We start from the raw sequence: 25,778 nt of genomic DNA, 5'->3' as shown, positions 1-25,778 counted from the left end.
ATATCAGCTTCACAGGGCTTTGATGGCAGCCTGATCTACTGTACTACTGTTATGTGTTTTTGGATGGAGGTTTGGTGTGTTGTTGTTTTGTGTCAAACTTGCCAGCCTGTTAGAAGAGTTTGACGCAACAAAAAGAAAGAACACAAATAGATACAATACTTTAAAGGATGGCTTTACTCGTAATCAACCCACTTTGTATCATTAATACTGGTAATATAAGCACATGGGCAGTGTTTACCTCTCTCTGTGTTTTCCTCAGGGAGATCTCCCATTTCCTCCTCTGGCAAAGCGCTCCATTGTGACGCGTTTTACGTCACAACGCGTCACAACGGAGCTGCGGAAGTTCTGCTGGAGACGTGGAATCTGCTCGAGGGCGGCCGGCTGTTATTGTTTATTTTATTTTTTTAAGTATGCGCACATCCACGGAGAATGCATTGAGAGCCTTAAGGAGCATTAATGACTTGCAGCTGACGGGGGCAGAGTTTCTGCAGACAGGAGCATTTTTCTCCGTGAGGTAAACACAGAGAGAGAAGATAAAGGCTGCCCATGTGCTTATATTACTGAGATTATATATGATACAAAGTGGGTTGATTACCGGTAAAGCCATCCTTTAAAGGCAAGAAAGCAAGTATTATATAACAGATTCAAAGAAGTTGCATAAATAGTAATCAGGTGAATTAGGGCCTATATGACTCTCCCTCTCTCCCTCTCTCTCCTCTCCAGAGTAAAATGATTAAGGCAAACAACATGAGTAGAATTTGAGATCTAAGCCCCTAAAACCAGATCATGTCTGATTTCAGATTGATCGACTCTATACAGACATCCACACATTACAAAATCCATATAATATTCATATCAGCACATTATTAAATATGATGTCTGACCTCAGAGTCTCCAGTCTGCAGTGTGGACTCTCCAGTCCAGCACAGAGCAGCTTCACCTTTTTTGAATCATGCAGGTTGCTGTCACTCAGGTCCAGTTCTGTCAGATGGGAGTTGGACTTCAGAGCTGAGGCCACGACTTCACAGTGAGCCTCTCTCAAGTCGCAGAACCTCAATCTGAATAAAGAATAAAGAAGAAGTTGAACTTCACAGCTGAGACCAGGGGCCCTGGTCTCGCAAACGCACTGATTAGCGCTTGTGCAGTGTTTAACATTAGTGCAATTTGGAGGTGTGCCCAAACCCTCTGCTACTCTCCCTGCCGCGCAAAATGCCTGTGTGCTCCATGCAAAATCATGAAATGGGCGTGCTTGTCACCTGTGCAGGCAGGAATGATGCAGGCCACACTGATTGGTTTGATTGATGTAAAGCTCAGACCCTGGGCATCACATCAATCAAACCAATCAGATTCCCGTCTCTCACTCCCTTTAATACCATTTGTGGGTGTGGAGAACCCGGCACATATTTGTATTATCGATCATAATCATTTTCACCTCATAATTTTCACATAAATCACCCAAATGATGTTATTTTTTAATGTGCACTTCCAAGAGTATTAAACAGGTGTTGTCTATTCAGTTTAAGAATGGCACTTAACTGTTTCTGCAAATGAACTCTTCATTATCTATTTATTTATTTACATTGCCAAGAGAGAATGAGAGATATACTGTATAGAGATAGGGAGAGAGAGAAAGGGAGGCAATGGATTTCTCAAATGAAGGCAGGTAATACAATAGGGCTTATTGTATTGTAGCCTATATATTCATATCTTTTCTTCACTCACTTTAGACTCAAGCAAATACTGAAAAGTCAAATGGAACTAGCAGCACTTACAGGTCAAGTTTGAAAAAAAGGTTTTAATCCACACAGCAGCAGTGAACAGAGGTGTTTCAGCCTGTGGCTTTCCTCAGTGTTAATGAGAGAATGGGTGTGACCTCATATATAAAACGAGGCAAATTTGAGGTTGATTATGATTATAAGAACAATCCTTCTTGTTCTTTTGTCAAATGTTGGTAGATACATTGATGATTTGTTTTGTGTTCACTGGTTCATCTGAGGAGCTGGAGGGCTTGAAGGAATTTCTTAATTCTAGAGTTCCTACTATCACCTTCACGTTAGAGGCAAGCAGTGAGTCTGTGTCCTTTTTACATGTGAGAGTTAATACATGTGAATTACTACAAAGATAGATAGGGTCCCAGGACTTCAGAGCTGAGACCAGGAGCCTTATCGTCGTAAAAGCAGTAATTTAGCACTTGCGCATGTTTAGCGCTGAGGGCACCGCAAAATGGGGGCGTGGTCAAGTGTGTTGACATCTCACAACAATCATCACATCATTTAAAAACATCTGTGATTTGCAGCTTTTAATTGATGCAATTCTGGTTCTTTGGTTGGCTGGAAAATAGAAACGTGTTTGCAACGAGGAAACAGGGACATTTGATTGACAATAATATTTGTAGCCTATATTCTTCCTGAGGGAGCGAGATGGGAACTGACAGATAGATGTAGGCTACTCAAAGGGGGGGAATAATTGAAGACTAATATTATAGTAGGCTATCAATTGGCATTAAGGCATTGGTGATTAATTAATCTGGGCGATGCAGTATGATGCAGTATGGTGTGCGTGTGTGTGCACGCGTGCAATTTCGGAGAGGGGGGGTATAATCGATCAACAAAACATTTTCACCTCATCATTTTCACATAAACTCCCAAAATAATGTTATTTTTTAATGTGCACTTAAGGGAATATCAAACAGGTGTTGTCTATTCATTTTAAGGATGGCATTTAACTGTTTCTGCAAATTAATTTGATTGAAATTGCACGATGGACACTGTAATCTGTAATGTGTAATTTGAACATCTCCACAGCATTGCATCAACACCATCACATAACAATAACACTGGGCCCTATCGTGGCAAAAGCGGTAATTTAGCGTTTGAGCCGGGCGCAGCACAAATTAATGGGCGTTCCCAAATCATCTGCTATTCTCCGTGATGCACAAAATGCCACTTGTCCCAGCGCCACAGTGATTTATGCAGGATTAACTCTGGAAATTATTCAGAGGCGTGCAGGCTTGGTGTGGGCGTTATCATCCACACAACCAATCAGTGTCGCTCCTTTCATTCCCTCCAATTCATTTGCGCAAATGTCATATGGTTGTCCATGCGCATTAGACGTTTTGTTCATATAAATAGGCTATAACATACACATGTCAAAATATTTGTTTCTTTAATAGGCAGGGATGTGTGAGAATTTAATTCTAGCCTATTTCAACATATCAAAATTGTCCCAAGTGCAGGGTTCATCTTAGGCTATTGCATGCGTGCAATTGCAGGGAAGGGGGTTACTGTATCACTGGCCCACACGACTTGCTCAAATCTACTGTGTGTGTGTGTGTGTGTGTGTGTGTGTGTGTGCACACAAGGTTTTGGAGAGAGAGAGAGAGAGGGGGGTTAGCCCACTGTAGAAAGAGGATATCAGCATGATTGTGGCACTTTACATGTGATACATGTTTTTCAGTGAATAATAGTTGATTGCCTCACTGAGTAATCTGCTGTTACCCAATTTAGCAGCAGAATTTGATGTCCTGGCATTTGTATTTTAATGGAACATCCATGCGCAAAGAATTGTGTGCTTGCTGACGATAGCAGAAGGCAAGGATTTTGCGGGGACACGCCTGGTTTGGCTTGTGGCACGCCCACACCTGTGTTTGGCCCAGACGCTGGCGCAAAACTGGAAGGCGTCGTGCCCAACACACAAATTGGCACTGGCGGGAGGCGGACGATAGCATAAGACGTAAGGCGTGCAAACCCGGACTCAAGCGCAAAAAGCGGATAGCGCTTCTACCAAGATAGGGCCCCAAGGATTTCCCGTGCACTGCTGGAGCAGTGCGGAGAATAATTGTGCACTCAGGTGCAGCAGGGTTTTAGACCTGCTTTTCAGAGCTCTAAGTGCAAAGAATTGAGCAAACATGAGGATTTAGCATGGCCACGCCTGGTTTACCTTAAAGCACACCCACAGGTGCACCGGGCCTGAAAACCCAGAACCCAGAACTTCAGAGCTGAGGTCTCAGAGTTCACAGACAGAAAGACTGTTTACAGATTTAATGTGAAATAAGAGATTATCAAAGCACTATTAAATTTAGGGTCTTATGTGAGTAATTGTGTGCCTCAGAAACGAGAGAGAATTACTTTCAACCCTAACCCCAAAAATCGACACTTTTCTACAAGGTCTGGATTTCCATTTTGTCATTGAAGAGAGCGGAGCGCGCGGTGCTAAAATGCATGATCTTATCACGTCATAAGATTTAATCGAATCACACACACGCATGCACGCACGCGCGCACACACACACTGACACACACACACTCCATCTCTCTCTCCTTCTCTCTCTCTCTCCGTTAACGGAGAGAAGTCTCCTCCGAGCAGTCTGCTCTGAGAGAGAGAGAGAGAGGAAAATACCTGCTGCAGACGGGACACGCCCACACAGTCCGCGGGAGAAAATACACTCTAAAATATAATTGATTCTCATGACTTTTGCCATGACTGTCAAACCTAAATTTATATACTTTGCGACGTTCATCATCGTTCAAATTTGGCTGGTGGCTTATTAACATAGGTTCCTGTGATGTGATGAACTCAAAATGCTAAATAAAAAATAAAAAAATCTGGTTTCCAGGGACTTTAATGTATAAGCATAAACCAAACAGAAAATAATACATGAATGCAATTGTATCATATTAAAGCATTTCTGTAAAAAACAGTTTAAGAAAATAATGAAAAATGATGGAGATTTCAGTATGAGCTCCACAGGCTGTTCAGTTGTGGTAAAACAGCTCAGTAGAACAGCCTGACACCATTAGAGTCAGTCTGGCTTCACCACAGATTTGGTTGGGGTTTAGTAACTTTGATAAGTTTTGAGCCTACAGCGTCATATTTACCACTTTGTCAGCTCGGTCATGTGACTCTCTGTAATTATGATATTTCTAACATGAGCTGAAGGCAGGAGAAGACTGGGGGAAAACTTTCATACACAAGTAGTTAGGTAGCTAGCAATCATGTCACGGTGCCAGGGTCTGCATGGGAGATTAGTTCCTGTACATACATACACACACACACACACACACACACACACACACACACACACACACACACACACACACACACACACACACACACACATACTGTATATATATCTATATATAATTTTTTTTTATACAGTTTATATATAGGCTATAGTTTATATAGGTGTGTATATATATGGTTTATATAATACATTAGTATTATTACTAGTATTGTCTTTTAAATGGGCACTGCACTTTTAACATCTTAACACTGCTTTTGTCAGTTTTTATTATATGTGTCTGTGTGTTTTTAATGTGTTTTGTAACATGCACCTGAGCCTGGTCAAAGGAAAATTGTCTGTTGCTTTGTGACAGACAATAACGTTTTTGAATCTTGAATCTTAATCATTGGTATGAAATATTGTAACTGATGGTGGCAGGTATGAAGGTCACTCTAGTCTACACCAGGGGTTTTCAAAGTGTGGGAGACTGCGCCTCCCCTCAGAGAACATATAGACCAACACCCCCCTCCCTCCTCCCTCCTCCCCACACACACACACACACACACACACACACATACACACACACACAGACACACACTCTCTCTCTCAACATTTATTATTGCCATTATTACCTACTATTATTGTTCTATGCTCCACTCGGGCATAACGAGTTCCAAAAATGTTGTAAACATCTTTATCCTAAATTCTTTTATATTTTAAAACCTCTTTATCCTGCTATTTTCAAATATCCTCTTTTAAACATTTTATACATCTTTATCCACTCTGAAGGACTTTTAATCGTTTTTTTTAAATCATATTTATTATAACTAGCAGGATACCCGCCCCGTGCAGTGTATCGAGTAAATGTTGTGTTCTCTGCATGTTCATCCTCTATGGACTGTGTCTGCAGCCAAGCTGGCCAGCGTGGACAGACAGTTCTCCAGCCCCATAAATCTTGTAGAATTGGTCTGAAATAGCTCCCCAACAGATACAAAAATATGACCATATATGTGTTTGATGTACATACAAATAACTGCCGCAATCAGATTGGTGAAACGCGCATTTAAAAAAAATTGTGTTTTCCTTCTTCCTGGTTTCTCCTCTGACACCATGAGCTCACCTCACAGAGGCAGTCAGACTGTGGGCGCTGTGCCCCTGGATGAAGCCACGGTCTGCGTGACGTAAATTCTGTAATCAGAGGGTGTGCGCCCAGGCTCTCTGCAGACAACCACCTACGCTACTTTTGTGACTGCGCGGACATGTCTGGTGGAGGCTTTGTATTTTCTTCAATTTTTTCGGTGTCACGTCAGGGGACGCGCGCCTCACACTTTTAAAACCGCTGGTCTACACTGTTCTAGACTGTTACTAACGGAGTACTAACCGAGCCTTCCTGCAGTTCCTCACAGCTGGGATCAGTCTCTGTCGCCCCAATGTTGATGTGTTGTAGGCCTCCAGGTCGAACACATCCAGAACCTCCTCTGACATCTGCAGCATGTAGGCCAGAGCTGAGCAGTGGATCTCAGAGAGTTTACTCTCTGATCTGTTCTCTGACTTCAGGAACTTTTGGATCTCCTGGTGTACTGACTGGTCATTCATCTCAATCAAACAGTGGAAGATGTTGATGCTTCTTTCAGGAGAGGTTAAGAAATGTGCATATTCATCACCATCACTGTTCATCTCCTTCAGGTTACTGATGGCTGTATGGATGCTTTCAGGCCTGCTCTCTGTCTGACCCAGCAGGCCTCGTAAGAGTTTCTGGCTGGACTCCAGTGAGAGGCCATGAAGGAAGCGGACAAAGAGGTCCAGGTGGCCATTTTTACTCTTCAGGGATTTGACCATGGCTCTCCTCAGGAAGACATCCAGGGATTGTTCACCATCTTCTTCTTCTCCTTCTTCTTCTTCTTTCAGGAATGTCTCCAGTACCCCCTCATCCCCGTTTGTGTGACAGTGGAACATGTAGACAGCAGCGAGAAACTCCTGGATGCTCAGATGGACAAAACAGAAGACCTTCTCCTGCTGGTACAACACACACTCCTCTTTAAAGATCTGTGTGAAGACTCCTGAGTACACTGAGGCTGCTGTGATATCAATGGCACACTCTTTCAGGTCGGCTTCATAGAAAATCAGGTTGCCCTTCTCCAGCTGCTCAAAAGCTAGTTTTCCCAGAGCAAGAATCATCTCCCTGGTCTCTGTAGTCCAGTGTGGATCTGTCTCAGCTCTCCCATGATACTTGATGTTCTGCTGTTTGCACTGAACCAGCAGGAAGTGGATGTACATCTCAGTCAGGGTCTTGGGCAGGTCTTTTCCCTCACTGGTTTTCAACAGATCGCTCAGAACTGTAGCAGAGATCCAGCAGAAGACTGGGATGTGGCACATGATGTGAAGGGTCCGTGACGTCTTGATGTGTTTGATTATTCTTTTGGCCTGCTGCTCATCTGTGAATCTCTTCCTGAAGTACTCTTCCTTCTGTGGGTCAGTGAAGCCTCTCACCTCTGTCACCATGTCAACAAACTTTCCAGGGATCTGATTGGCTGCTGCAGGTCGTGTGGTTACCCAGATGCGAGCAAGGGGAAGCAGATTCCCCTTGATGAGGTTTGTCAGCAGCACATCCACTGAGGTCGACTCTGTAACATCAGTCAGGATCTCGTTGTTCTTGAAGTCCAGAGGAAATCGACACTCATCCAGACCGTCAAAGATGAACACAACCTGGAACTTGTCAAAGCTACAGATTTCTGCTTGTTTGGTTTCAGGAAAGAAGAGATGAAGAAGTTCCACCAAGCTGAGCTCTTTATCTTTCAGCAGATTCAGCTCTCGGAAAGTGAACAGAAATATGAACTGTATATCGTGGTTGGCTTTGTCTTCAGCCCAGTCCAGAGTGAACTTCTGTGTTAAGACTGTTTTCCCAATGCCAGCCACTCCCTTTGTCATCAATGTTCTGGTTGGTTTGTCTCTTCCAGGTAAGGGATTAAAGATGTCTTCACATCTGATGGTTGTTTCTGGTCTCACTGGTTTCCTGGACGCTGCTTCAATCTGTCTGACCTCATGTTCATCATTGACCTCTCCACTCCCTCCCTCTGTGAGGTAATGCTCTGTGTAGGTCTGATTCAGAAGTGTTGGGTTTCCTGCTTTAGCAATGCCCTCAAACAAAAACTGAAACTTCGCCTTCAGACTGGATTTGTGTTTTTGTTGTGGGTGTTGATGTTGATGTTGAGTTTCTGAAAGAACAAAGAACATCAGTGAGCAGATGTTTTGGTAAACATGAGAAATGTGAACATTTCCTGGTAAATGTGTATCTCCACTCCATGACATCTCTTCAGCTCATCACTGGTGAGTGGACAAACAGGTCCTGATTGTGTGCAGCTCAGTGTGAAAGACAACTGGTGTGGTGCTGTTTTGTTTCCCAGTGTGCACCACTGTGTTCAGCATATTACACTCATATTAACAAATTAATAATTCTACCAGATTATCCAGAGGGTTTCTGCTCATTTACTTTTGAATCTTGTAATGAATAGATCTTGTTTGGCAAATGTTTATATTTTCAGCAGAGTTTGGACATGCTCATGGCTTCTATCATTTTAAACTATAGCCACTATAAACCGTAAAGTTCCAAGATGAAGGAGGGCTAAACTCAGTTTATTTATCTTGTGTTCTTGTTGGAATGGATTTGGCATGTTCCAAACCGATGACTCAAATACATTCAGAAAAAATTTAACAGGTCTTAACAAGTCAAATGAGATCAAAATGAGCAAAACTCAAATATAATGTTCTTCTCTCTCTCTAATAATTTGTTTCTTGTTTGGTTATATGTTCTTTCTTTGTTGCGGTTGAGAACTGTGGCTTGACAGCATCTTCCAGCTACAGCTTGTGCACCTGATTCAAATGAATTAGATGAGGTGCCCCAAATGATTTGTTCCTATATTGTTTTGTCAATTATTTCACTTATAGGTGGCATCATTGTCTTGAAAACACAACAAAACTCTAACAGACATAAATCACCCATTGTCCACCACCTCCCCTCTCTCTCCATGACATTAAAGCTGTTAAAGACTCTTACTCCTCTGCAGCTCCTCAGCCAGCTCCTCCTGCTTCATTCTCCTCAGGAAGAGCAGTGTGATGTTTAGAAAAGCCTGTGTGCTCCTCCTCAGCTCTTCCTCCACCCTCTGACTCTCTGAGCATTCTGCCTCATCTGGACTCAGAACCCTCCGGAACCTTCTCAGCTTCATCTTCACAAAGGTGATGATGTTCTCCTCAAGCAGCTGGAACAGAATAATATACATATTAAACCTTCATACTAAAATCTGCAGACAAAATTACATCCATCTTGCAGAGACTGAAAGCCTGCACTGATCTAAAGAGTGCAGCATGGAGATTCAACATGAGCTCACAAATAATTATGGAATAGAAATGTTGACCCACAGCACAAAGCCTTCTAGTTTCACAACAATGGCTCTAAAATAGTTGAATGTGAACATCAGTTTCTGCCTCAGTCCACAGCTACTTCCTGGTTACTGAGCCGGCCGTGACCACCAAGTTGCCCCAGTAGAGAGTTGTGGGAGCGTAATCCTCGCCTCACCCCCGCCTCTGCCCCGCCCTCTAGTGGCCAAACAAACTTTATTTTTGAACAATTTTAAATGTGTTTTGGTGAAAGTAGAACGTCTGGGCTGTGGACCCACATTACTATGTCACAATTCTTTGTGAGACTGAGTTGGGACATTATAATGACCAGAATGGTTTATATGCTACGCCCTGCAGAACATTACAATCATGACACTAGTCAGATAACTTTCTTAATTTTTAGAAATCCATCTTTCTTTCTTTCTTTCTTTCTTATTCTTAGTACTTATTAGGATTTTGCTTATATTATCGTAGTACTGGAGGTGTACTCACTAGTTTCCTGGATGCTGCTTCAATCTGTCTGATCTCATGTTCATCATTGACCTCTCCACTCCCTCCCTCTGTGAGGTAATGCTCTGTGTACATCTGATTCAGAAGTGTTGGGTTTCCTGCTTTAGCAATGCCCTCAAACAAACACTGAAACTTCTCCTTCAGACTGGATTTGTGTTTTTGTTGTGGGTGTTGAGTTTCTGAAAGAACAAAGAACATCAGTGAGCAGATGTTTTGGTAAACATGAGAAATGTGAACATTTCCTGGTAAATGTGTATCTCCACTCCATGACATCTCTTCAGCTCATCACTGGTGAGTGGACAAACAGGTCCTGATTGTGTGCAGCTCAGTGTGAAAGACAACTGGTGTGGTGCTGTTTTGTTTCCCAGTGTGCACCACTGTGTTCAGCATATTACACTCACATTAACAAATTAATAATTTTACCAGATTATGCAGAGGGATTCTGCTCATTGACCTTTAAATCTAGTAATGAATAGATCTTGTTTGGCAAATGTTTATATTTTCAGCACAGTTTGGACATGCTCATGGCTTCTATCATTTTAAACTATAGCCACTATAAACTGTAAAGTTCCAACATGAAGGAGGGCTAAACTCAGTTTCTTTATCTTGTGTTCTTGTTGCAATGGATTTGGCATGTTCCAAACCGATGATGACTCAAATACATTCAGAAAAAATTAAACACGTCTTAACAAGTCAAATGAGATCAAAATGAGCAAAACTCAAAATATAATGTTCTTCTCTCTCTCTAATAATTTGTTTCTTGTTTCGTTATATGTTCTTTCTTTGTTTTTGCGGTTGAGAACTGTGGCTTGACAGCATCTTCCAGCTACAGCTTGTGCACCTGATTCAAATTAATTAGATGAGGCGCCCCAAATGATTTGTTCCTATATTGTTTTGTCAATTCTTTCACTTATAGGTGGCATCATTGTCTTGAAAACTAAGCAAAACTCTAACAGACATAAATCACCCATTCTCCACCACCTCCCCTCTCTCTCCATGACATTAAAGCTGTTAAAGACTCTTACTCCTCTGCAGCTCCTCCTGCTTCATTCTCCTCAGGAAGAGCAGAAAAGCCTCTGTGCTCCTCCTCAGCTCTTCCTCCACACCATCCAGCACCTTCTCCTCCTCACTCTGACTCTCTGAGCATTCTGCCTCATCTGGACTCAACCTTCTCAGCTCCATCTTCACAAAGGTGATGATGTTCTCCTCAAGCAGCTGGAACAGAATAATATACATATTAAACCTTCATACTAAAATCTGCAGACAAAATTACATCCATCTTCAGAGACTGAAAGCCTGCACTGATCTAAAGAGTGCAGCATGGAGATTCAACATGATCTCACAAATAATTATGGAATAGAAATGTTGACCCAGAGCTAGGGCTGCTCGATTATGGCAAAAATCATAATCACGATTATTTTGATTGATATTGAGATCACGATTATTTAACACGATTATTGACATCATTGACATTGAGAACATCATGCATTTATTGAACATTGACATTGGCTTTTCTTTTTAACATTGGATGTCTTTGGATTTTAGATATAATTGAAAATAAATAAATAAATAAAGTGCAAAGATTTAGAAATAAAATAAAAACTAAAATAAATATACAGTATATGTAGGCCTACTATGTTGCAGTGAACTGCCACAACCAACTGCAACTATTAATCTACATTCAATATGTTGGTAAACATCTGAACTAGTAGTCCTTAAACCTCAAATCTAACCAAATGAGAACGCTAGTAACCGTTCATTTACATTACATTAAATTACTCATTTGGCAGATGCTTTTATCCAAAGCGACTTACGTTTAGGTTCATAATAGGCTATTGTTAATGTTGATCTGTGAGATCGTTAGCTGTTGAATGCATATTCATGCATCATATCAATGCGGTCGCATTGTAAAGAGTGTCCTGAATCGATGACTGTGTTGTGGCAGGAGTAACTAGATGGGACTTTGTCTTTTTGTTCATTTAGCGTTATTTCTTGGTCATAGACCACTTTGTGAGTGGATTTCAAGTGATTAAACAGAGGGAGAGGTCGTGTTGCGGGGTGATGCCACGACCGCGCATATCTTGACAGGTGGGTCAAAACTCGCATCGCAATTCCATGCTGTATATTCGCATCACTCTTGATGTGTAAGTTACACATCAGTTAAGGTCCTTACACATCGGGAGCGATGCGAATATACGGCACGGAATTGCGATGCGAGTTTTGACCCACCTGTCAATCACAGGCACAGACTTGGAACAAACAGTGCAAGATATGCGCAGTGTAAGGACCTTTAAACTCGGCGAAACCATAGTGTTTCCACCCCACATACGTTGTTTCACCTCTCCTCTCGACCAGCGGCTCTCTTTCTGTGAAATGTGGCTCTTCACACGACAGTCACAACTCGAGCTGGTGTGCTTCTTTGGGCTTTGGGGGAGGGGCCGAGCAAAGGAAGGGGTGCGCTTGATTTACAATACAAGACAGAACGAGAGAGACAAGAGCCGCAAAATCGTTTGATGTCAATTATCTTGTTTTCATAATCGTGGACAGCCCAAATCGTAATCTAGATTAAAATTCGATTAATCGAGCAGCCCTACCCACAGCACAAAGTGTTCTAGTTTCACAACAATGGCTCTAAAATTGTTGAATGTGAACATCAGTTTCTGCCTCAGTCCACAGCTACTGGTTACTGAATTTTAAAGGTGTTTTGGTGAAAGTAGAACGTCTGGGCTGTGGACCCACGTTACTATGTCACAATTCTTTGTGAGACTGGGTTGGGACATTATAATGACCAGAATGGTTTATATGCTACGCCCTGCAGAAAATTACAATCATGACAGTAGTCAGATAATTTTCTTAATTTTTTAGAAATCCATCTTTCTTTCTTTTCTTTCTTGCTTCTTTCTTTGCTTATATTATTGTAGTACTGGAGGTGTACCGTTAGGGGGGCTGTAGGGAAAGTACCGTAAATTCCGGACTATAAGCCGCGGCTTTTTTCCCGTTTTTTGGCCTTTTTTGCCCCCTGCGGCTTATATAACGGTGCGGCTTATCTATGGATTTTTCCAGCAAACGGCCACTCGGGAACCTCCAAAATCTATGGATGTTGGTATGAGGCAGAACGAGAGCAAGACAGACATTATGAGAGCGAGACCCTGATTGGATGATGTTGCAAAAAATGTGCCTCGCGACCTGATTGGAGCACTGTGCCACTACTCTCTCTCAGCCACTACGGTAAAACACCCTCCCTCCTCCCTCGCTCCGGGGGGAAAAAGGCAGCGATTGAGCCTGAAAGACAGTCTGAATGAAATTGAATGTAACATTCCCAATTCTATGTATTACATTCTAAAAAACTAACAGCAACATTTTGGAAGGCTAAGCCACACAACTAGCTCGTTGTAATCTAACATCATGCTTCAAAAGATGGAGAACTGGCTGTGTTACGACGATGGCGGCGATTGAGCCTGAAAGCCATGTCTGAGACAGTAGCGAGACAGGAACAACAACAGCAGCAGCAGCAAAGGATCATGCACAAACCCGAGACGAAAGGGACTGTCCGTCAGGGCGCGGACGACTGTGTCAGCAACTCCCTCCCGACTACCAGGAGAAAATTACAAACTTCGGCGAATTCACACAAAGAAAGATCAAGGAATATTCCATCGGACCGGAGCAGATCATAAATATGGATGAAGTGCCTTTGACGTTCGACCTGCCTCTCACTAGGACTGTTAACAAGAAAGGTGAATCGTCCATCACGTTGAGAACCACAGGTCACGAGAGAACGAATTTCACTTGTGTTCTTGGCTGCACAGCATCTGGAGTAAAGCTCCCGCCGATGGTGATTTTTAAGCATCTCACAATGTGTGATTTTGTCTGGGGATTAGTGACCTGACTTTTGTTTTGTTGAAATGTTAATAAATGGGAGCTTCCCCAAACAGCCATCTCTTTCCCGACAATCCCCTCTGTGCACGAAGCCTTACATATGGTAATTAAACATCAAAACACCCGCGGCTTATAGACCGGTGCGGCTTATATAAGAAAAAAATAGTCAACTTTGAAGGTGCGGCTTATAGACCGGTGCGCCTTATAGTCCGGAATTTACGGTACTGTACTGACATATTTGGGTCAAAGGTTTCTCTTGTCCATGAAATGACATCATCCTAAGATGAAGGAAGAGCAGCTGATGTTGATACTGATTGAGGACGCCGACAGATGAACCACATGGATCAAAAGCAGTCTGGTAGCTGCAGTGAAGCTACTGTTTCTTGAGGACAGCTGGTCGTGTGTGGACGCACAGACCTGTGAAGCTATGTTTCTTGAGGACAGCTGGTCGTGTGTGGACGCACAGACCTGTGAAGCTATGTTTCTTGAGGACAGCTGGTCGTGTGTGGACACACAGACCTGTGAAGTTATGTTTCTTGAGGACAGTTGGTCGTGTGTGGACGCACAGACCTGTGAAGCTATGTTTCTTGAGGACAGCTGGTCGTGTGTGGACGCACAGACCTGTGAAGCTATGTTTCTTGAGGACAGCTGGTCGTGTGTGGACACACAGACCTGTGAAGTTATGTTTCTTGAGGACAGTTGGTCGTGTGTGGACACACAGACCTGTGAAGTTATGTTTCTTGAGGACAGTTGGTCGTGTGTGGACACAGACCTGTGAAGCTACTGTTTCTTGAGGACAGCTGGTCGTGTGTGGACGCACAGACCTGTGAAGCTATGTTTCTTGAGGACAGCTGGTCGTGTGTGGACGCACAGACCTGTGAAGCTATGTTTCTTGAGGACAGCTGGTCGTGTGTGGACACACAGACCTGTGAAGCTATGTTTCTTGAGGACAGCTGGTCGTGTGTGGACGCACAGACCTGTGAAGCTATGTTTGTTGAGGACAGCTGGTCGTGTGTGGACACACAGACCTGTGAAGCTATGTTTGTTGAGGACAGCTGGTCGTGTGTGGACACACAGACCAGTGAAGCTACTGTTTCTTGAGGACAGTTGGTCGTGTGTGGACGCACAGACCTGTGAAGCTATGTTTCTTGAGGACAGTTGGTCGTGTGTGGACACACAGACCTGTGAAGCTATGTTTCTTGAGGACAGCTGGTCGTGTGTGGACGCACAGACCTGTGAAGCTACTGTTTCTTGAGGACAGCTGGTCGTGTGTGGACACACAGACCTGTGAAGCTATGTTTCTTGAGGACAGTTGGTCGTGTGTGGACGCACAGACCTGTGAAGCTATGTTTCTTGAGGACAGCTGGTCATGTGTGGACGCACAGACATGTAGAACTGATGATTAAGACTGTTTGGTAACTAACGTAGCGGTAGCATCCGCTATGTTAGTTACCAAACTAACGTAGCAGACACTACGGGAGTAGCAATCAACACCACATGACATGATAGACTTGCACCTTCTCAAACTAATAGGATATTTGATCATCTACACCAGCGTTTCTCAACTGGTGGGTCGCTTCCCAAAGGTGGGTCGCGGGGCCGTTTTGATTGGGTCGCGGACATTGGCCATTTTTTTTTATTTTTTTTTCATATTTCATTTGAGTTAAATTCAGATTATTGAAACTGGATTAGCCTGACCAGTTTTACTTGTTTAACAAGCTGAAGCATATGCTCTGCCTGTAATTCAAGAGAAGTCTGCCTTTTCATTTCATAGGCTATTTAATTTTAGTTAAATTTTTTAGTTCACCTGTCTATATGATCTCTCAGGGGAGGCTCACTCTCCCACTCTTTCAAAACTCCTGGGTTAGGCATAACTTAGTAACTCCTAACCTTAATAACTAGCCGTGATGTTACGCATAATTTAGTAACTCCTAACCATAATAACTAGCCATGATACAGTAGCCTCTGTCCTTTTTGTAACAGGTTGATTTCACTTGATGGTGAAGTACAGGGTGTTTTTGTGTGTAGCTTAAGTAAAATGTGTTATTTCTTTTCACACCGTAAATACGGAGTCCAGGTCTGTTTGATGCTCCTGGGCAGACTGACCACTGGAAACCTCTGACCTCTCCTCGACTCTGTTGAGAGGACATGATGTATGAGGTCATATAAGGTCACACACACACACACACACACACACACACACACACACACACACACACACACACACACACACAATGAACTCAACTGGATGTGATCGGACCAATTCTATATCTGATAACTGTGTATCTGTTGTGATTTCAGTTTCAAATAAATACCTCAGATCAGTAGACTGCTGTCCATCTTTGAAGTTAAAAGGGTGATGCATAGAGCAGTCACTCTTCATGGACACACCGCTGGGCTCAGGGGAGTCTGCTCTCTCCTGCTGCATCCTGAGAGAAACACATTATGAACATTGTGAAGGTATCTGTGTCTTTATGAAGAAGACAATCAGGATGGGCTCTTCACAGGTTAGTCGGTTCAGGAGAGGCAGGCACACAGACTGCTGGTGGTTCAGCTGGTAGCTAGGCTGCTGCTGGGGCTTGGCCTGGTAGCTAGGCTGCTGCTGGGGCTTGGCCTGGTAGCTAGGCTGCTGCTGGGGCTTGGCCTGGTAGCTAGGCTGCTGCTGGGGCTTGGCCTGGTAGCTAGTCTGCTGCTGGGGCTTGGCCTGGTAGCTAGGCTGAAAATCTATGATGCTGAGGAAGCTCTCATCATCTCAGGTAAAGAGCTCCTCAGCCAAGGCTTAACGAACACTTGCCTGCAAGCTGCCTGTCTGGACTCATGACTAGAAGCCCTTCCCTAACCACACCTTTTTTACTTGCCACACCTTTTCAGGAAGAAGCAATTGCGGCGACCAATCAAATGAGTTCAGGGCGGGGTTTTCCCGGCCCATACAAGGAGGAAATGTTGGTCCAGGAACAACCAGTTCGTGCTACAACAAGTACGTACGATTTGCACCTGTGTGAGACCTGATTAATGAAACAAAGCAGTGTTTGCCTACTATTTCTCTCACTTAATATAGCTCCTTCTAATGGAGAATATGTCAGATGAAAAGTTGCAAATGGAACAGGTGTTGTCAGGTCTTGTCTGGTCTTTTGCTTGTGGAAGAAGAAAGGAATAATAAGGAGAAACCACACTAAATAGGTATCCTGCAGCGAGAGGTGATAGACTTTACCAAAGACACGTCATGAAAATATCAGTGTATTGGAATGATCAGATGAGATGAAGTTGGAAAATGAGCAGAGCGTTTAGTGTTTCGCTACCCCTGACCAGCCAATCAGAGTGATTTCTCTACCCCTGACCAGCCAATCAGAGTGATGTCTCTACCCCTGACCAGCCAATCAGAGTGATTTCTCTACTCCTGACCAGCCAATCAGAGTGATGTATCTACCCCTGACCAGCCAATCAGAGTGATGTCTCTACCCCTGACCAGCCAATCAGAGTGATGTCTCTACCCCTGACCAGCCGATCAGAGTGATTTCTCTACCCTGGCCCTGACCAGCCAATCAGAGTGATGTCTCTACCCCTGACCAGCCAATCAGAGTGATGTCTCTACCCCTGACCAGCCGATCAGAGTGATTTCTCTACCCTGGCCCTGACCAGCCAATCAGAGTGATGTCTCTACCCCTGACCAGCCAATCAGAGTGATGTCTCTACCCCTGACCAGCCAATCAGAGTGAATTCTCTCACCAACGACCACACGCCGATTCAAAATGTTGAATTAGCCAGAAAAGCAGCTGACAAAGCCTACTAGAGCGAATGGTGCGCGACACACCGCAAATACTAGAGCGACAGATGCCCAGACATGGCCGACAACCGACTGTCGGCTTGGTGTGTCTGGGGCGATATTGAATTTCACAATATCGAATACATATACAGTATATGTATGTATATATATATATATATATATATGTATATATATATACACATTAGGGCTGTCAACGTTAACACGTTAATCGCGTTGCGATTAAGGGCCGACCATACCGCGTTATTTTCTTTTTTATCGTGTTGATCGCATGCCGCTATTTTGTCCCTTCATCGAACCCGTACTTGTAGTCAAGCCGGTCGCAGCGGTTTCCTGTCTCCTGCCTGTGCAGGCATGGAAGAGAGCGACAGCAATACGCTTCTAAATGGCTCGTTTTACTTAAAAAAAACTCCCAAATGGCACAGTGGACAAGTCAACAGTAGTTTGCACCTTGTGTAAAACGTAATTAAAATATCACCGAAGTACATCGATTTTGAGCTATCACCTAAAAGCTAAGCATACCGGAGCAGCTAGCGGCCAGCTAGCAGCCAGCTAGCTAGTGCGAGACTCATCACTCATTCTTCCTTCAGAGTCTCGGATGTGCGGGTCCTTCTCTTGTTTTCCTGCACCTATTTGCCCTGTTATTTTGCACTATGTTGTAACGGAGTCTACAGCACAAGAATTTCACACGTGATACTTGTACTATGGAGTGACAATAAAAATCTTGAATCTTGAACACACACACACACACACACACACACACACACACACACACACACACACACACACACACACACAATTAACTCAACTGTGTAAATGCTGCTCTGATTGGATGTGATGAAGGATCGGACCAATTCTACATCTGATAACTGTGAATCTGACAACAGCATCTGTTGTTATCATCAGTTTCAAATAAATACCTCTGATCAGTAGAGTGCTGTCCATCTTTGAAGTTATCAGGGTGACCCATAGACCGGTCACTCTTCATGGACACACAGCTGGGCTCAGGGGAGTCTGCTCTCTGCTGCTGCATCCTGAGAGAAACACATTATGAACATTGTGAAGGTATCTGTGTCTTTATGAAGAAGACAATCAGGATGGGCTCTTCACAGGTTAGTCGGTTCAGGAGAGGCAGGCACACAGACTGCTGGTGGTTCAGCTGGTAGCTAGGCTGCTGCTGGGGCTTGGCCTGGTAGCTAGGCTGCTGCTGGGGCTTGGCCTGGTAGCTAGGCTGCTGCTGGGGCTTGGCCTGGTAGCTAGGCTGAATTTTTTTTTTTGTGATCAAATCTTTTTATTTTCAAAACATTAAACACAAACAATACACAATACGCCAGACATAGAAAACAAATAAGACACCCCCCCCCCTCCCCACAAGGGTAAACAAAGAAAAACAAAAACAAAAACAGACTCAAAGATCACAAAATAAAGACATAACAGCTCTTTCAAAGCTTCAGCTGCCGCGAGCCACATATTCAAATTCACCTCCTTAGCCCCATTTGTTCGAGCTGTTGATAATTCAAGTAGATTACATCAAGAAAGGTTAACAACCAATGTCTAGTGGTCAAAATATAAGGGGGCTTCCAACGTACTGCTATCATTTTCTTTGCGACCGTTAGACCTGCAAGCACTAAACATTTCTGATATTTAGGAATATGAAGTGAAGAAATGTCGTTCAACAACAAAGGTAAACAAAGAGAAACAAAAACAAAAACAGACTCAAAGATCACAAAATAAAAAACATTATAACAGCTCTTTCAAAGCTACAGCTGCCGCGAGCCACATATTCAAATTCACCTCCTTAGCCCCATTTGTTCGAGCTGTTGATAATTCCAAGTAGATTACATCAAGAAAGGTTAACAACCAATGTCTGATGGTCAGAATGTAAGGGGGCTTCCAACGTACTGCTATCATTTTCTTTGCGGCCGTTAGACCTGCAAGCACTAAACGTTTCTGATATTTAGGAATATGAAGTGAAGAAATGTCGTTCAACAACAAAAATGGGATGGTCACAGGCACTGTGTCCGCAATCAGCGCCGACAACTTAGAGGCGACATCCTGCCAAAAACGAGCGACTGGAGGACACTCCCATGTCATGTGTAAAAAAGTGCCAAGGCTCTTTAACGAGCAAAGGGTGCACGAGGGATCATCAATAGCCCCCATAAGAAAAAGCTTACGGGGGGTTAAATAAGTCCTATGTATGAAATTATAATGGATCTGTTGATGGTTGGGATTTCGAGAAGCTAATTTAATGTTCCTCCATACCATGTCCCAATCAAAGTCATGTACCAGTTCGGGTACATCCCCCCTCCAAATTCTTTCTAAAGAAAGATTTTTGTATGACATTTCAATGAAATATTGGTATAGAGAGGTCACCGCACCTTTCGATGCCTTCTTTTTGATAATCATCTCACGGAATGGATGTGAACGTAAAGGGAGTTGCTGCGCTATACCTTGTGTTTGGAGAGCAGATCTCAATTGAAAAAAAAAAAAAAGGGTTGTATTTGGTAAATTAAAATTGCGTTTAATATCCTGAAAGGTGTGTAACCCATTTATGTCATAGATGTCACCCAGGAGATGAACACCCCTGTTTTGCCACAGAGGAAAAAAGACCGGTTTCCCCCCAATTAGCAAATCCTTATTATTAAAAATCGGAGTGTGCAAATGCCATTTGCAAGAAACTTTACAGAATCGTTCTGCTGAGCGCCAAGTCAGCAGAAGTTGAGTTACAATCGGGCCAAATTGCTGCTGACATTGTCTGATAGAAATATTGACAAATAATATGTCTGACAAAGACCAGGGGTGCACCAATTTTTCCTCCATTGATCGCCACGACACAGTTGCTTGTGGATCAAACCAAGTGACTAGTGGTCTGAGGTTAAAAGACCAACTATATAATTTAAAGTTAGGGACCGCTAGGCCTCCGTCTAGTCTTGCCCGTTGGATAGTTGTGGCTTTTAGGCGAGGGCGCTTCCTGTTCGCTAGGCTGAAAATCTATGATGCTGAGGAAGCTCTCATCATCTCAGGTAAAGAGCTCCTCAGCCAAGGCTTAGCGAACACTTGCCTGCAAGCTGCCTGTCTGGACTCATGACTAGAAGCCCTTCCCTAACCACACACATTTGTATAAAACATTAGGTTTAGGCAAGTACAACCATGTGGTTAGGGTTAGGGTTTGGTTATGGTCTTGGTTAGATAAGAAAACCCTAATCTTAACCAGATCTTTTTTACTTGCCACTCCTTTTCAGGAAGAAGCAATTGCGGCGACCAATCAAATTAGTTCAGGGCGGGGCTTTCCCGGCCCATACAAGGAGGAAATGTTGGTCCAGGAACAACTGTTACTTGGTGAAATCAGTTTGTGCTGCAACAAGTACGTATGATTTGCACCTGTGTGAGACCTGATTAATGAAACAAAGCAGTGTTTGCCTACTATTTCTCTCACTTAATATAGCTACTTCTAATGGAGAATATGTCTGATGAAAAGTTGCAAATGGAACTGTTGTTGTCAGACCTTGTCTGGTCTTTTATTTATATATATATATATATATATATATATATATATATATATATATATATATATATATATATATATATATATATATATATATAGTGGGTAAACTACTCACCTTGGATGGTTTACCCAACTATGTATTTACCACTACACTGTTTTAGACAGAAACTATGGAGGCATTTTTGCAGCAAAACACCTGAGAACTTGCATGATGTAATTTATACTCAGAGAGTATTCACACATCTGTGTCCTAAAGTTTAATTCACTAAAGATTTACTGATCAGCAAGTGACAATCTGAATACGTATGTGGTTTGCGTGGGTGGAGGAGAGGGAGGGGCTACTCCGGGCTTTACCTAAACTTGGGGTCGCATGGAATTCAATTGGAGTCCCCTAAAATGTCTAATAATTGATCGATACAAATAATTATTGTTCTAATAATAAAAACACCACACACACAATTTAAAACAACTGAAGCTACCCTACGTTTTCACAAAGCGTCAGCTAAATGACAGAATGTAAATGTAAATATACATACCGCTAATTGTGATGATAGAGAAATAACGTGTGACCCCCTTATGAATAGAAAATACTTTCTTCAGTAGGCAGGTGGCCTTTTTAGCGATATGCTGCAGGAACTGAGCTGTAGGCCTGTTAGTGGGCTCTGTGTTCACAAGATATAGCCCATATCTGTAGCCTACTTAGCTCTTTTTACATTTTCATTATTCATTGTTTAATTTGAGTCATTGTTTGTTCAGCATTAATTTGCAGCCTTGTAAATACAAGCTCACCTCAATATTGTAGGATATCAAATTACATTTCCTCATTGAAGTATAACCAGTCCTCTTACCTTGTGTCTGAAGGTCCAGGTTCATTACTGAAGTCTGGAGGTCTGTCTTTAGACCTGTCAGTCTTCATAGACAGACAGCTGGGTACTGGAGACTCTGCTCTCTGGCGGGTGGGGGGCGGTGCTGTTGAAAAATGTAAGAGTAGATTTGAAATGTAAAAGAAATTGGGCACCACTGCCCTCAGGGGTTTGTAGAGGTACTGCAGGGGGTCCGCCAATTTTCATCAAAATAAATGTGGAATTTTTTTAAATGCATTTTAGACAAAGATAATAATATTGAAACTCACAGTATAACCAGTCCTCTTACCTTGTGTCTGAAGGTCCAGGTTCTTTCTTTTTTTTGTCTTTCTTTGGTCTTTTTTTCCAGGTTCATTACTGAACTCTGGAGGAAGATCTTTAGACCAGTCAGTCTTCATAGACAGACAGCTGGGTACTGGAGACTCTGCTCTCTGTCTGTGGTGCTGACCTCTGCAAACACAAATGTTTGATACATATCATCATTAGCTCTAGTAAAGACAAGCAACTTCTTGCAACGTTGCACATTTTCATTATTCATTGTTTAATTTGAGTCATTGTTTGTTCAGAATTAATTTGCAGCCTTGTAAATACAAGCTCAGCTCAATACTGTAGGACAGGGGTTCCCAAACTTAAGAATACCGTGGCCCCCTTTGAAATCTGAAAATCTTCCGGGGCCCACCCAACCCTTTAACTCATTGAGTGCCAGCCACTTTTGGAAAACGGATGCTCCCAGTGCCAGCCCTTTCAGAGCGTTTTCAGTGATTTCTCGAGGCCCACAGAATATTGTGTGATATTACTATGTAAACACCGAACACGCGCAAAGAACAATGAGACTCTATTGTATCATCAGCAAAAAAAAGTTTATTGATATCATTTTCAGTTCTTTAGTTATCAGCAGTAGAAGATAGGTTGTTTTCACCAAAAATAGACGTTACAAACTAGAAGCTGAGATATTGAGCCTTTTGGGAAATGAAGCATTTCAAGCACATCACTGACTCTGAAGCTAATATTTTCTGATGTAGTGACACCTCAAAAATAATTTCCTTCAATAAAACAGCAAAAACAACATTTTGTTTGGCAAAATAATATTTTTTAGCTGCAACCAGCAGTGCTGGCCCCTGCGTGCGCAGACCCTACACTTTCTTGCTGGTCTTGATTTACTGCTGGTGGGCATCAGATATTCTAGCTTGTGTTTGCCAACCAATCTGTCCATCGAGCCTGCTGTCTGGGTCAGTGTTGTATGCTGCCCTGCGTGCCCCACCCCCCTCAACTGCAAACCCCTCCTCCGTTAGTGTGTCTCTGGTGGCTCTGGTGGCTCTCTGCTGCGTTTGCTCTGCACTGAAAACCCAGCTTTTTCACAGCGTTCCGCCGTTTTTGTCGCCCGCTCCCAGCGCTTCCAACTGAGAATAATAACAACTCCACAACTAATCATGTGGAGGAGCTATCGCAGCTGAGACGGAGGGGCTCAATTGTGGGAGCAGATTGGCTGCTGCAGGCACAGCTAACGTTATGCTTCATGCATATCGATGCATAGCGATGCGGTTTCCGTGTCCCCACGGCTTCTTCTGTTTTTTTCCTCACCTTTCTCGAATCTGGAGAGCACTGTCGCCACCTAATGGGTCCGTAAAATAGCTTTTACACATTCAACATCCCCAATATTTGTACAGGAGATGCATCAGGCTTTGATCCACGTCCCACCGTCAAAAAACGCAATTGACGACAATCGTCGTCATTGGCACTCTACGTTACTATTTGAATTGACGACGATTGTCGTCATTGGCACTCAATGAGTTAATCACAACTCTGATCAACACATGAGACTAAGATGATCTATTTCCCGATGTTTTTTATATTGTAATTCATTAACAGAGCAGGTGAACTTGGCCATAAGGGAAATTGATAATTCATCATCCACATAGAAAAAACATTTAAGCAAAATACCCAAAAGCAGATTGTCAAAACGTTCTCCCCCCTTTACTCATCAGGGGCCAGTTGCACCAAGTGGTCTTACGACTGGTCTTAAGCTACGCCGGTCGTAACTTTACGACCTAACAGCTACGCCGGTTGCACCAAGAGGGCTTAACCTTCTTTTCACTAAGCCCAGGCGTAACTCTTACGCCTGGTCAGGAGGAGGCGTAGTGCCTGCCTGTAACAGAGATCTCCGTGTCTATCAGCGGAGACCTTTTTGAGTCCTTACCGTCATCGTCACCGTCATAACGTCGCCATCGAAGCATGATGTTAGATTATAACGAACTAGTTGTGTGGCTTAGCCTTCCCAAATGTTGCCGTTAGTTTTTTAGAATTTAATACATAGAATTGGGAACATTACATTCAATTTCATTCAGACTGTCTGGCACTCAATCGCCGCCATTTTTCCCCCGGAGCGAGGGAGGGTGTAGTGATGCACATACAGTAGTAGTGGCTGATAGAGCATAGTGGCACAGTGACGCTCCAAGCAGGTCGCGAGGCACATTTTTGCAACATCATCCAATCAGGGTGCATTCCCTGGCAATTCACATGGACGCGCATTGCTACGACTGGCCTAGTTAAGACCAGACGTAAGCCGTGTTGGTGCAACAGGCATAAATCCACTCTAAAGACTGGTCTTAACTAAGACCGACGTAGGAGTTACGACCAGGCATAGTTAAGACCACTTGGTGCAACCGACCCCAGAAGTATTTGCATGCATAACACATTTGTTGAGGCAAAATGTGATGAGCAACAACAGAAGAAATCAATCCACAAGCTATTAATGCTATCTAGGCTGTGAAAAATGCTACCTTATCTGTAAAGGGGAGACTTGTGGTGCCCATTAAACCAGGGGTGGGCAACTGTTTTTCCCCGAGGGCCATACTGACTTAGATTAAGTTAGCGAAGGGCCACACACTGGAAAATTGAATTGAAACATGAAACACAGCACCTATTTATGTTAATACATGGATTTGGTAGACATCACAGATTGCTAGGCTATTTGCCTGCACAGAAGGCCTGAGTCCTTGTTTCAAAAAAACAATAAACCTCTGTTAGAAAATGTTGAGACTTTTTTCCTCACAACTGTATGTATGAAAATATTTGCTTGTATAAAACCATCTTAAATGCTGTATCAACTTTTAAATTACACCTACATCTTGCCAATTGTCTGATATACACCACAGGTCACGGATGAAACACATTGCATTATGTAATAAATATGGACTCAAGGCAGATTGGTTTACTATCACAATTTAATCAAGATGTAATATTTACCATTAGAGTACATGCCTGCATCAATGAATGAAGAAATTATTCAACAGGGAAGCAAACTAGCCACCTTTAGGTGACAGTCGTCTTTTCAATGCCAAAATAAGGAAAAAACGTATTTGCATACACAACTTCAAATATGCAAACTCATGGAGGGAAAAAGGTGACACACACAAAAACTATGGCAAACACAAAACCATTACAATCTTAAGTGTTTTGGCATTAAAAAGGTGGCTATCACCTAAAGGTGACTAGTTTGTATCCCTGTTCACACTTAGGAACAGGTCAAGTGCATGAATCAATTATATTTTCCACAAATCACTTTCTGTTATGTTTTTACTTGTGCACTGTAACTGTGAGACTGTTATACTTGTGTAGCTCACTCAAACCAGTACACTGAATGACACTGTGTCATGAAAGGCATTGCCTACCCATGTCATTCAGCTTTTATGGGAACAATTCAGACGGTCACCACTCTTTGCAAGAGCATCAAAGTCTGGCATCATGTCTGATGTTGAAATCCGCAGCACTGAAGACAGGTGTTTATCTGTCAGCCTGGATCTGTAACGTGACTTGTTGTAGCTCATCACAGAAAACGTTTGTTCAC

The 25,778-nt window shown here is 42.9% G+C and overlaps 2 protein-coding genes across 2 annotated transcripts in view; one reads left to right on the top strand and one right to left on the bottom strand.

Moving 5' to 3' along the window:
• Positions 1–25,778, top strand: part of LOC310791542 (NACHT, LRR and PYD domains-containing protein 3-like) — a gene marked incomplete at its 3' end in the record, with an annotated part of 520,630 nt that overhangs the window by 443,458 nt on the left and 51,394 nt on the right. The window lies entirely within an intron of this gene.
• LOC310791117 (uncharacterized protein) overlaps positions 1–25,778 on the bottom strand; it is a gene marked incomplete at its 3' end in the record, with an annotated part of 134,365 nt that overhangs the window by 97,097 nt on the left and 11,490 nt on the right. The window contains exons 8-9 of the mRNA XM_083652818.1: positions 22,221–22,381; positions 21,917–22,037 (exon numbers count right to left, since the gene is read on the bottom strand). Coding sequence (XP_083508944.1) covers positions 21,917–22,037; positions 22,221–22,381 — 282 coding nt within the window. The remainder of the gene's footprint in view (positions 1–21,916; positions 22,038–22,220; positions 22,382–25,778) is intronic.

Source organism: Poromitra crassiceps, assembly GCF_964638095.1.
Source record: "Poromitra crassiceps genome assembly, chromosome: 16".
NCBI lineage: Eukaryota > Metazoa > Chordata > Actinopteri > Beryciformes > Melamphaidae > Poromitra > Poromitra crassiceps.
The sequence above is the reverse complement of the archived record's forward strand: the minus strand, read 5'-3'. Positions and strand labels throughout refer to the sequence as shown.